A 13770-nucleotide genomic window follows, 5' to 3' on the forward strand; every position below is an offset into this window, starting at 1 on the left:
TCCTCCCGGACCGGGGCACGAACCCGTGTCCCCTGCATCGGTAGGCGGACTCTCAACCACTGCGCCACCAGGGAAGCCCTAAAGCAGCTAATTAAGGGGATGTTATCCTTCATACAGGATGCTTTGCTATGGAGTGTGGATTTTATTTTTTTGTCATTAGATTTAGCAACTAAATAGAGTGGCTACCCTCCTTTTGAAGGATGGGTGCTGCGGAGTGGTGGTAGGAGGGTCTGAATGGTGCTGGGTGGAGATGGTAGGGCCCTTTCTTATCTTCCTCATGTTCCTGTGACTGAAGAACACAGTTTCCGTTGACTTTCCTACCGTGGCCCACCCTGCAGGGGCAGCTAGTGAGGATAAGTGGGCTCTTATTCATCAAGCCTGACCACAAAGTTTTAATTAGAGCCTCATGAATGAAGATCAGAATAATCCCTAGGGCTCAGAGGAATGATTTTAGCCTTTCCTGGAGCACTTCCTATTCATCTGGAAAGACCTTGATGAGATTAAAACACTGGACACATTAGAACATCGGACACAGAGAGCAACAAAAATGATTGAGAGGCTGGAAGGGCTAGTTTACGAGGACACATTAGCAGCCATAAAGCTCTGCTAATAACACCTGGCTGAGGGAAAACTCAGGCAGATGGCAGCTTAATAAGAAGGTCCTGAAGCACATGCCTGAGGACTTTGCCTTCTGAGGATCAAGAAACCTTGAACTGTGACAGGAATAGAGAAACCCAACAAGCTTCTCAGAGCTGTGCTATCTTAATGCGTTGACAAAGGTAACTGGGCTTCCCCTTCCCATGTGAAAGTGAGTTGGGGAGAAAAAAACAAAGAAAAAAATTTAAAAGATGAAAATAAAGAAAGGAGCATTCTTGAGGTGGGAGAAGGACGGATGGTTCTGCTTTTTAAACCAGAGGTTTAAGGAGTCACTGTGTGCTCCCAGCCCTTCTGACCGTCGGTGCCCGTGAAACCAACATGAGAGAATCTGGACTCACCGAGATTCCCGCCACTCCAGGGGGACCTGCCGGGCCTCGATCTCCCTGGAAAAAAATGTACTATTTATAATGATATCTATAAAATCTCCACCCATGAAATTAATGCTCAAGTAATAATTTGAATTTGGTAAAGCTTCTCTTTGGAACTTATAAATGTTATCCGTATCAGCTGGGTGAAGCTAGAGCCCAGATGGGAAAAGAACAAAATGAAAACTGCAGCCAATGGAACCTACTAAAGTTCTCTCTCTCTCTTTCTCTTTTTTTCCCCCATAAAACCAAAGCAAATAATAATCTTAATGAAAACGAGCATTCATGGTATCATTTCTGTGACCTATTCTTTTAAACAGAACCCCATCCATATTACAGGTAAAATCAGTCAACAGTTTTATTCCACATATTCAAAAGTAATTCATTACTAATACTTAAAAGCTAAGCACACTGAATGTCTTCTAAAAAGCTTTCGCTGTACTTGTCTCATTGGATGTAGGTTAGAATAAATGTGTTTAGAACTGGGGATTTTGTGGCTTCTCCTCTTTAGACCAATAAGAAGAGCCCTGGAATTGCTCTGAACAGTGGACTGACTCAACCCTTTTTCCAAAGGCAATGTGGTATTTTAGATAAAGCCGGACAAGGCTAAAAATACTTCTGATTATATATGGGGTAATAAAATGGTCATTTTTTGTTGAGCAGAATCTACATTAAAAAACTTCCAAAGTTCCCTAAGGGACATAAAAGAAGACTTGATTAAATGGAGAGAGATGTTTTGTTCTTGGAGGGCATGACAGTGCTATAAAGGTGTCATTACCACCCAAACTAATTTATAAATTAATGCAATTTTTACAAATTGTGGCTTGATCAAATGATATTAAAGTTCGCTTGGGATAATAAAGATAGTCGAGGATAAGAGAAAAAATAAAAGAAGAATAATAAAGAGGTTAGCAGTATCGTATTTCAACATACCATAAAGCTATAATAATTGCAATAATGGAATACTGGCCCAAGATTAAGCAGTATATCAATGCAATATAACAGAAACCTCAGAAACAAACCAACATTTATAATAGAATTTTAGTAATGAAAGGGCTGTATTATTCAACAAATAGTGCTAATAACTGAATAATTTCTTTGAAAAAATCTGATTCCCTTCTTTGCATTATACTCCATATAGATTATATAAAAATAAAATGAATTAATAAGAACTAGAAGAAAATCAAATCATAGTATCTGATTTTGCTTGAGAATGAGAACGAAAGTCATTTAGTGCATAAAAGCAAAATAAGAAATCATAAAGGAAAACAGTTTTACATTTGACCACATAAAAGTTATATTTACATATAGAATAAGATTAAACATAAAAATGAGAGGCAAGGACCAACCAGGATAAAGCCTCCACCGTATAAGATAGAAGTAGTATCTTTAATATATAAAGTATAGCTACAGTCAAAAAAAAAAAAAAAGAACTAGTAGAAAAATGGGTGAAGGATGTAAACAGGGAATCCTTGTCAGTTCCACTCTGCCCTTTTTTAATTACAGGATTTTTACCCTGGAAATGAATATACTGGAGCTTTTCATTCAATGGAAACATTTGCATATCTGATAAAGGTGAATGTTAAGAGGGCTCCTCTCTGGTAAGATGTTCCTTCCAACAATCGGGTCTCACAGTTCTTTGAACCACTCTCCCCTAATGGTATGGCCTCTTATTTCCATAGCTATACCTGAGACCTTGTCAAAAACAATAACTATATCCCTCCATAACCTCCACTGCACGCATTCCAACCTTGGACCACCATCTTCCATCATTCTAAATCACTCCCTTGAGTACTTTGAACCCCCAAAACTTTTGATGTCACCAAGATCTCTAATCCATCCATGATACAAATTTTTCATTATCCTTCATTGCCTAGATGGCCTCTCCTCCTTATTTATCTAGTTTAAATTCCACAGTCACTTGTTGTAATCACTCCCTTGTGTATACTGTTGGCTTCCTGGCCCATTCTTCCTTCTTGCACTCACTTGTCAAAACCGGAGGCTTGTTTAAACCCAGCTCCCCTCCTGTTCTGTGCCTTTGCCTGAGCGTATGTACATGGTACATAATCTCACTTCAGTTCATGACCATGAACCTCTAGGGTAGCGGTCCCCACAGACTGGGGTGGGGGAGGGGAGATGGTTTCGGGATGATTTGAGCGCATTACATTTATTGTGCACTTTATTTCTATTATTATTACATTGTAATATATAGTGAAATAATTATACAGCTCACCATAATGCTGACGGGAGGCGGAGGTCAGGCGGTACTGCGAGCCATGGGGAGCGGCTGTAAATACAGACGCAGCTTCACTCGCTCGCCTGCCGCTCCCCTCCTGCTGTGCGGCCCAGTTCCTAACACGCCACGGACCAGCCGAGGCCCGGGGGTTGGGGACCGCTGCTCTAGGGGGTTCTGCTCAGCCATCACACTCTCTGGTCCCTGGATTTTCCCTCTCTCTGAGAAGACCTTCTCCTTAAATCTCCAACCTCTTCTCCCTACCACACTCTCAGATGATGACCTGGACTCCTCCATCTCTGAGAAAACTGAAGCAATCAGAAAAGAACCTCTATAGACTCCAACCAATTCATGTGCCCACATACCAGCATCTGTGCCCCTGTTCTCTGATTTCCCAACGGTTACCATAGATGAACTATCCATGCTTCTCTCTGAGGCCAAACCCTGCATTTATGCTCTAGGTCCCCTTTCCTCTTAGCTATCTAAGGATGTCATTCCAGCAATTCTCGCCTCTCCTCCTATCTCGTCACCCCCCTCCCCTTTCTTCAGCACAGTAACAGTCTGCTACTTCTGTGGTCTTAAAGTTCGTTTTAGCAAACCTTGCCCTATCTTCTCCAGCAGCTGCTGGCCCATTTCTTTACTTTCCTTTGCAGCAAAACTCCTTAAGCACTGTTTAAACTGTATTTGCTGTCTCTAAATCTTGTTTTATCATTCTCTCTTAAACCCATTCAAGTCCAGCAATTGGTCCTGCCAACACAGTGAAACAGTAATCACTCCTCTGGTGATGCGTGACCTCTATATTGCTGAATCCAATGTCAGTAGTCTGCCATCCTACTTGACCCATCTGTAGGATTGAGACAGATTTTCACTCTCTTCTTGCTACGTGATCTTTGCTTGATTTCCAGGAAGCCAACATTTCCTCCTATTTCCCTGGTCACTCCTCCTCAGTCTCCCTTACTCATTCCCCCTTTTCTTCCTGATCTTAATGTTGGAGAGCCTCGGGGCTCAGTCCTTGACCCTCTTCCATTTTTTTGAGTGAATAAACAACACTCTTTTTGTTTTTAATTTTTTGTCTTTTAAATGAATTTTTATTGGAGTATAGTTGACCGATCCTCTTCTCTTTTAAAAGACTCTACTGTCGTTCTCTTGGTGATCTTATCCAGCCTTCTGACTTTCAAACAGCATCTATATGCTTAGACAAGCAATCCGTATCTCCACTTAGACTCTTTATTATTATTATTATTTTTTTTTAATTTTTGGCTGCACCACGCAGCATGTGGGATTTTACTTCCCCGACTAGGGATCGAACCCATGCCCTCTGCAGTGGAAGTGTGGATTCTTAACCACTGGACTGCCAGGGAATTCCCTTAGACTCTTTTTTAACTCCATACTTTTCTATTGTACTGCCTACTCAATACCCTCACTTTGCTGTCTAATAGATACTTCCAAACTCAGTCCCATGTCCAAAATCATACTCTGGTCATTGTCTATCTGTAGCTTTCCTCATTTCTGTTGATGACGCCCTGCCATGCCAGTTGCTCAGGTCAACACCATGGAGCCGTCCTTGACTCTTCTCTCAGACCCACATCCCATCAGTCCTGTCGCTCTGCCTTCACAGCACGTCCATAACCTATCTGGTCCTCAGGACCGCCGCCGTTTCTGCTCTTATCTGAGCCGACACCACTCCCCCTGTCTACAGGAACAGTGTCTTCCCTGCCCCATCCTCACTCTCCAGCTGTGGGCCCCATCCCTCTACTACTCAGAAACCACCGCTGGCTCCGTATTCCCTCAGAGTGAAGGATAAAGTCCTTACAGTGGCTGGTAAGCCTCTTTATTAATTAGCGCTTCTCAAACTACCTGTGGTGAAGGAGCAGGTTATTTACTTATTTATTTTCTAATGCATCATGATCCAAGGTGAGTCTACTGGTCACATGTTTGGATATCATGGCAACGTCAAAAGTCAGGCTGCCAGACAAGTTGCTTAAATGCTTTCTCTCCATCTCTGTGCTCACCTTGCCCCAGAGTCCATAACGACTCTGCAGACTGGCACTGGTACTGCACTGGCCAGTGAGTTGCATTGACCTCAGCATGGCGGGGCTGCTCCTAACTGCCACCCCACCTCTCTGACCTCATCTCCTGCCATATCCCCTCGCTCACTCCCCGGCTCTCCTTGGATGTACCAGGAACGCTCTGCCTCAGGGCATTTAGACCTGCTGTTTTTTCTTCTTTTAAAAAAATTTTTTTAGTATATATTTATTTAGTATATTTAGTATTTATTTAGTATATATTTAAGGTGTACAGCATGATGATTTGATATACGTATACATTGTGAAATGATCACCGCCATCAAACTAATTCACATCCCTATCACCTCACACAGGTCACTGTGTGTGTGTGTGCGTGTGTGTGTGGTGAAAACGCTTAGCAGATTTCAAGCGTACAGTTTAGCACGGTTACCTAGTGTCACCTTGCTATACACTACGTCTCTAGAACTTACTCACCTTGCCTGGAACATTCTTCGTTCTGGCTTGAGGGGGCTTGGCTAACTGCCCCCTACCTCTTCCAAGTCTCTGCTCTGTTCTTGCGTTCTCAGACCACCCGATTTAAAATGATACCCTTCCCTTCCGCACTCCTGATGCCCTCAACCTGCCTCTACTTTTTCTTTCCATAGCACTTACCAACAATATTATTTTCTTATTTGTGTTTATTCTTTTAGTTTCTGTATTCCCTTCTTACAACATAATTTTTGTCTCTTTTGTTCCCTTATACATCCCCAAACCTAAAACAGTTCCTGGTCCAGCAGTAGGTGCTCCACAAACATTTTTGAATGTTGAATCAGTGATCACACGTCTAACCCTGCACTTACCTTTATACCAGGAAATCCTTCTAATCCTGGCAACCCCATCACACCAGGTTCTCCCTGTTAAATATGAACATAAGAACACAGAAGCAATGGTCAAAAGGTTTTTTAAGCATTGATTTCAAAAGCAAAGATATTTTTTGCCTAAAAAATACTCCCTCAAACATCAATTGGTAATTTAGCAAGTAAATAGTATGCTCTATTTTCAACCATCTGTATTCTTGCATTTGATATTTGGGAACAGTTTGAAAATAAAGCTATGCCCTGGAGAAGTATGAGTATATTTTCTAATTAATTGTTTTTATCCTGATGAAGAATCTGCTCTGAGCGAATCCCTCTAGTCAGTGATAACTCCAATTTCAAAAAGAATTAGAAGGAAAGACTGGGCTTTAATAAACGTTGCCAATTTATAAGGTACCTAAGCCTTCTAGATGATCAGAAAACAAGACTGAAGTCTTTAAGAGTGGATGAAGATGGAGCTCTCAAAGTTTATAATCCCTCAATATTTCCTGGAGCTGGATGTGAATTGTGGATGCTTCAGAGGACAGCCCAGGAGCAGTTATTTATGATGGCTCACTGACAGGAGACAGGTAAGCATTTCTGCTAAAAAAAAAAAAAAAAACCTGTTACATATGCTGGTGTCTGGTCCCAGATGACTGGAACCTCTAGGCCCTCAAGGAACCCATTTAGAAAGGTCAGGGTGAAGGAAGCTGCCAACTTTGAACAATAAACAACAGGGGTTTTAAATTAAGAGAGATAAAGTGGGTAGTTGTTTGATACCTCCTTGTTAACGAATTAATGTTAACTGCAAATATTTTCTTAAGACACTGGATGTTTTCAACATAGTCACATAGAAAAGGTAGCTTCCCAAGGTCATTCTCTGTAAATGTATTTTTGCATGCCTAATTCTAATCTGCTTCAAAAATATTACCAACACTTAACTCCCATTATGATTTATGATATTGTCCTTATCACGGGATGCTTAATGAGGAAGCATATCATTTCATCCTTTCTTTGCTTCAAAAGCCTTTTTAAACAACTACCAATATGTAACCTGTCAATCAGGAAAAAAAGATGTTCAGATTCTATTCTGCATAAAGCTCTGTAATGGAGGCTCTGGGTTATTGACAAAGGAAATAAGCTCTTTGATTTCCTTTGTTTATATTCTCAACTATCCTTAGGACAGAGGAATTGGTTGGACAGTGCTCAGCCGATCAATCAATATTTGTCTGAAAGTAGCTAATAATAAATATTTAATTGAAAGCCAATTATCAATTGAATACCAAGGGAATGAAATGGAGTGCCTCAGAAGATAATACATTCAATTAAGGGTAATTTTTATCTGTAAAGGTTCCCTGAGAAGATTAGAAACAGTGGTACAGATCTGGTGTCCTGGGATTTGAAGGATGCTGGAAGAGTATATCTCCCCACACCTACCCCGATGGGACTTTTCCATTTTCTGCTCCGTGACCTGTGACTCCACCATTCCTGGCTTATCTATCTCTATGCTATGAGGAAGTATTTCTCTATTCAGGGCAACTGGTCGGAAATGAATTGCCCGGTGGTGGTGACGTGGAGCCCAAAGGAATGATCTGAAGTTTCATCTAAGATAAACCTGAAGGTTTACACGGTAGTTAATTTCGTGATTCCACATTTCTGTTTTTGTGCTTCACCCACTGAATTCACATCTCTAAAAGCAAGGAACGTCGTCCACTTAGTTTTTATTCTTTGTTGCAGCTAAAAAATTTTGAAGCCTAATCTCTTCAAATTCTACTCAACTCTGTCTACATTTTTGTTGCCACGCGCTTTCGAATCCAAGTGAATCATAATTTATCCTTTATTATAATACTTTTTAAAAAGGTTTCTCACCTTAATCTACAGTTACTAATTTAAAAACTTGGGTGTTCCAGAAAAGTCAGCGAGAAGCCTACATGTCCCTGAATGACTCAGAGGGGATGCTTGTGTGTGTGAGTAAGAGAAGGAAAGACCAGGAGGAAATTTTTATCAATAAGATGAAAGAAGATTCAGATTGGAATGAAGGATATGAGGGGGGAGGTGAAAGCATTAAAAAACGTTACATAAAGAAAGCACAGCATGAGTAATGAAACAACGGAAACTTCTAAACGACATATTTGGGGTTCGGAAAGTGCTACAAACTGGGCATTTCATAGGGGGAAACAAATTGGCTTTTAATATATATTGCCCAATAACAAAAAATAAGCTCTTTCATGCGTCTCCTTTGAAAATCTATTTAGGTGTAAAAAGATTGCTTTTTATGGCTCTTCTTTCGCTCGTTTAAAATTTATTCATCTAGTTTTACCAAACTCCACTGTAATGAAAGGGCCTGCGACTTCCTCCCACGGCAACGGCAAGTGGTTTGAAAGTTTATTTCAGTTTCAGATACATCTGAGTTTCAAGTACATACCCAAAGGTTAAAGGACATAGAAATGAAATATGAAGGACAGGACACATGCCTGAAAAGGACATGACAGGAAAACCTGCCAAGGAATAAAGGGAATCGAATTGCATCTGGCAGAACTTTTACAGGGCCGCTCCGTGGCTGCGAAAGGTGCTTAACAATCATCATCCTTCGGAAGGCTGGAGCGCAGGGTCTCTTCCCAGGCCGAGGGGCAAAACCTCCTGAAACATCGCTCCTAATAAGCAGGGTTATGACAGCGCACCACGTCGCCTCCAGAACAGCTGCCTAAGACAGTCAAAGCAAATAAACCGTCCCTGTCTTGTTGTAGTGTCGGTGGGGGAGATGACAGACCTATTAAGGAATTTCTTTCCAATAAATAGTTTTCTCCCACGATCTACTGAACATGGAACCAATCATCAAAATAGTCCTATTGGAAGAAAGTGTCCTATTTCTCGGGAGCTTTATCTGCGTCTTCCTCCAGCCCAGGGTGATTTTCAAAATCACCCCGATGGAAGAGCGTCAAGGGCAGGGACACATCAGGACCGAGGCATCCTGACACGAGGAGGTTGCCCGCTTCCTCCATGTAACCAAGGGACATCTCAGAAGGCAGGCATCTCTCCTGAAGGTCTTTCAAACTCGAATAAAGATTTATTTTCTAAATGACACAAAACATGGGAATATACATACCACTGGGCCAGGATCACCTTTGGGGCCCTATAAGAAAAATATGAGAAGTCATCTTGAAAATAACGACCGAAGCAAACTTACAAACTATGAAGAATTTTTATCCAATTGGCTTTAATACACATAAAAATCTCTGCAAGTTTTGTTTTGCTATGGTTTGGATGTGAAGCATAATAAGGTGAGGAAATATAACTTGATGGAACTCCCATGACGGTGATTGTTGGGACATTGATTTAGTTCTCAGGTTTCCAAAAAGTGACACCACTACGCAGAAGGCTGTTTTCCTTTATTTTGACTGTGTACGTTTCCCCAATGTTATTATAATTGGTTTCATTTATTTCCTCCTGCAGAAAATTTTCTTTATATTTGTAACACATACTTTTCAGTGAACTTAGGAGGTCTTTGTGTGTGTGTGTGTGTGTGTGTGTGTGTGTGTGAGGCTGCTCAGCTAAAATATGCTTGGTGATAAACAACTGTACTCACAGGGGGGCCAGGTGGCCCTGGAAAACTGGGAGCGTTCACACCTCCCTTCAAAAGAAAAAGACAAAGGTGAGAAGAATTTGTAGTAACCCATAGCCGGAAAGTGATTTTACATAATTAGAAAAGTAAATACCTGAATTTTATATAAACTGCTCATTCCATTTCCTTCATCGAATGGTACACCCTTAGGAAAGAAATGAAACATGGAGTTATCCTTTGAAGTTAATAGTGAGCATCTCTACCTTTTGTTGTTTCACCAAATGACATTTTTCCTACGCCATTTTAGAAACTGAGTTTAATGTTATCAGTAAAAATAATAACGTTCCCATTTTTGGTTCTTCTAAAGCAAACGTAGAAGAAAAAAACCAGAAGGCATGTGGGCTTCACCTGGAGCACGCGCACACACTTTGGGTGGGGCTGTGATGAATGTGCCGGCTTGACAGATGAGACACTAATGCATTCAGAGGAAAATATTATTTGCTCATTAAAATTCAGTTTCTGAATTGCCAATTTCTGCTAACTGTTTACAGCCTGCTGACCTGCAGGCCGTAACACAGGAGTGCTGATGAAGATGTGAACAGGGAACAATTTGGCTGCTGAAAGGTGATTTTTTTCCACACTCTCTTCATACTAAATAGAAAATTAAGGGAAATGGGGGAGATGTTGTTACTCACAACCCTGCATGGATGTTTCTACAGAAACATATTCTTTAGAACAATAGGGAAGAGGAACCTCCTAATAAATTGACCTGTGAATGCAAAGTCCCAGAGCAACTAACACTTAAAGAGAACTAATGTGAGACGCTTTCAAAATTGTACATTTTGGCCTTCAGGAAAAAATTGCATATGAAAATTTTAGTTAGGATCTCCTAGCCTTCTTTTTAAAAATTCCCATAGAATCATAACCTGCATTTTCCTTTATTGTGATTTCCACGCTTCAGCTGCAAAACTGAAGAGCCATCATTGCCGTTTTGGGACCACGGCGGTCAGTGGTGCTCAGGGCGCATGCTTTGCATGCATCTTCCAAACACTTGTGAAGGAAGGAAGAATGCTCTGTTCGTTTATTCCTTCAGTATTTCACTCGTTCATGTGACAACTGCTGAATGTCTACTGTATCTAGTCCTGGAGGGGGAAGGATACTTTTGTCTGAGATTTCCAGGGCCGCAGGGGGTGCTTCACAGAAAAGACAACATTTAATTTGTTTTGAAGAATAAATAGTTTTGGAGAATCGGGCTGGGGGGCAAGGGAGATTTCTTAAGTCCATCGTAAAACAGAGGTCCCTTTTGGGAGCTTATGTTGCATTTTGCTGTTCTGTCCACTGGGGAGGGAGGGTATTTTAGTGTTTGAGCCTCAAATGCTGCCTGCTCTGCCTCCTTGTCAAGGGAGAGGGTAAGTAAAACAAAAATGAAGAGCACGTTTAGGGAAACCGAGTGCCAGTGTATTCACTGATGTGTGCAAACGTGCGATTGCATGCAGACTAGCGATGTATCTTTGTTGTCTCCAGCATCTCAAGAAACTCTTACCAGTGGAGAAAGCTGAGACGTGAAACTGCACAGCAGCCATACCCTTCCTTTCTCTTGTTTTTAGATGAGGATGGTACTTAAGGTGAGGACTTGGGCCATTTCAGGGCGTCACTCAGTTTTCCTGGATGTCTCCCTTGCATATAGGAAGCGCACATGTTATTAAACTTCTGATTGTGTTTCTCCAAAAAAAAAACAAAGTCATGGATGAATTCTGCCCCTTCTGGGGGAGTCTGGCTTCTTCACCTCTCCCTCTGAGGCAGGTGGGAAAAAACGCTTGGCCGGACGGACGCTGTGATGCTGTTTGAGCGAGACCCCACTTGAGGGCAGACTTGCTCCAGAGAGAGGCCCCTGTCCTCCCCAGCCTCCCGACAGTGTGCGCGTCTGTCTCATTCCCTAGCACGAAAGCAGCGGTGGCCCTTGTACGTTTCATTCACTAGGCACCATAGAAATAGAATTTCCTTGCATCTCGGGCATCATAGATGGTAATGAACACACACAGCACAACACAATTTTTCTACCAACTCACACTGCCGGAAGGGATGTCTTTTTACAGCCCCTGTCTTTTCTGTGAACGAGGCTCATTGAGGTTAAATGACTTTCCCAGGGTCCCCCAGGCAGGAAGTGGAGAGTAGGGGTGCACACCCACCTGAACTGAGTCCACAGCAGGGAGGCCCACAGTCTGCAAATCCGAGCAGTGTGCCTCAGGGCTGAGCTAATGAGGGAATCGGGGCTCCCCTAAGCCACCCTGGCTGTCATTCACATTTACACATAAAACTCAGATGACTTTTATCCTGGAGAATATCTAAGTGTAGTCTGACCTCTGAGTCATAAAAGCTTTTTTTCGATTTCAACTACAGGACATTCTGAAAAAGGCAGAAGTATAGAGATAGTAAAGAGACCAACAGTTTCTAGCGGCTGGAGGGACAGGGAGGTGAGCGATGAACAAGTGTAGCACAGGACGTTTTCAGGGCAGTGAAACTGTTCTGTATGGTACTGTAATGGTGGATACAGGAGACTATGCACTTATCAAAACTAATGGACCATACAACCGAAAAAGTAAACCCCAGGGTCAACTATAGAGTTTAGTTAATACTAATGTATCAATATCAGTTCCTCAACTGTAAAAAATTCTACTCTAAGAGAGAAATTATATTACCTGGATAGTTAATGTGACAAATAATATTTCTCGACATATACTTCATAATAATAATTTTGTTATACATGCCACTGAAAAATCATTATATCAGCGTTAGAAGGAACTTTATACATATGTTTTTGGTTTTTAAGCCGAGATAAAATTCACATACCATAAAGTTTATGCTTTTAAAGAGTACAATTCCACACTAATGTAAGATATTAATGATAAGGGAAACTGTGTGTGTGGGGCAGGACCACATGGGAACTCTTTGCATTTTCTGTGAAATTTTCCTTCAAACATAAAAAATCATCAGAAAAAAAATAAAGTCTATTTAAAAAAACAACAAAAAAAACAAACAAAAAAAGTAAAATCCTTTTTTTTTCTTTTCCATTATGGTTTATTACAGGATATAGAATATAATTCCCTGTGCTATACAATAGGACCTTGTTGTTTATACAAGTCTGAAGTAGATGCATGAATTTATGTTTTAAACCTGAAACAACTCACAGGTGGTCCAGGTGGTCCGGGTCTCCCAGGGGGTCCCTCGCTGCCCTGCAAGGGGGTACACAGACCAACATCAACGTCTTAGACATTTCTACTCCAGGTTTATGGACCCGACTGCACTTGCTCCGAGAGCCCCATCCTGAAGTCAGTATGACGTCATTTTGTTCACCCTTGCAAAGTCTTATTCAGCGGGGCTTTTCCCTTCACCTGGAGAATTAACATTACTAGACCACGGGAAAGGTAAATGCCTTTTCCCACAGGCATTCGGATCCTCACGGGGTGAGCACCAGGGATGAAGCTTATTTTTAGATGGAGTCAGACAAGCAGGTGACCAGGTCCTGGACTTCGAGTGCAGCTGGGGGAACTCTCCCCACATGGGGGTGCAGAGCACACTTCCTGAAGGCTGGGGCAGCTCAGGGACACGGCTCTTTGGGTCAGACCCTCGCTTCTAGCCTCACCTCCACCACCTTCATCTTTTGGGAACCAGAGAGGGCATCCACATGCTCTGACTAAAGTAGAAAATCACAACCTGTGTGTGTCTGCAGGAGGAAAACCTTCTTTCACATCCTAAGTGAATATCAGGCATGTCCCACTGAGCAGAAGTGACCGTGGTACAACGCTGTATAAGGGAAATGTTCTTTACAATGTGAACAGCCTCAGACATTCTGCTTCCAGGCAAAGCAGACTGAAAATGAAATGGGTGAGAAATGCATTCAAGTTGAAACTTGAAAAATGGGATTTCATCTATATTTTGCTAAAACACAGGATGCTTATCGGTCCATGATAAACAGAGGTATGATACTCCTTTCGGTGCCTGTAACCAGTTTTTCCTGTAATTGCTTTTTTTTTTTTTTTTTTTAGAATAGTACCCTCATAAAATCTCTTGAGTCCCTCAATATCAGGGGCGA

The 13770-nt window shown here is 41.6% G+C and overlaps 1 protein-coding gene across 1 annotated transcript in view; it reads right to left on the reverse strand.

The window, feature by feature from the left end:
- Positions 1-13770, reverse strand: part of COL19A1 (collagen type XIX alpha 1 chain) — a gene marked incomplete at its 3' end in the record, with an annotated part of 351347 nt that overhangs the window by 26440 nt on the left and 311137 nt on the right. Inside the window, exons 37-42 of the mRNA XM_082855784.1 lie at positions 12866-12910; positions 9832-9882; positions 9702-9746; positions 9222-9248; positions 6122-6175; positions 996-1040 (exon numbers count right to left, since the gene is read on the reverse strand). Of these exons, the coding sequence (XP_082711910.1) occupies positions 996-1040; positions 6122-6175; positions 9222-9248; positions 9702-9746; positions 9832-9882; positions 12866-12910 (267 nt within the window). The remainder of the gene's footprint in view (positions 1-995; positions 1041-6121; positions 6176-9221; positions 9249-9701; positions 9747-9831; positions 9883-12865; positions 12911-13770) is intronic.

The sequence above is a fragment of the Leucopleurus acutus genome, assembly GCF_964270905.1.
Source record: "Leucopleurus acutus genome assembly, chromosome: 15".
Lineage (NCBI taxonomy): Eukaryota > Metazoa > Chordata > Mammalia > Artiodactyla > Delphinidae > Leucopleurus > Leucopleurus acutus.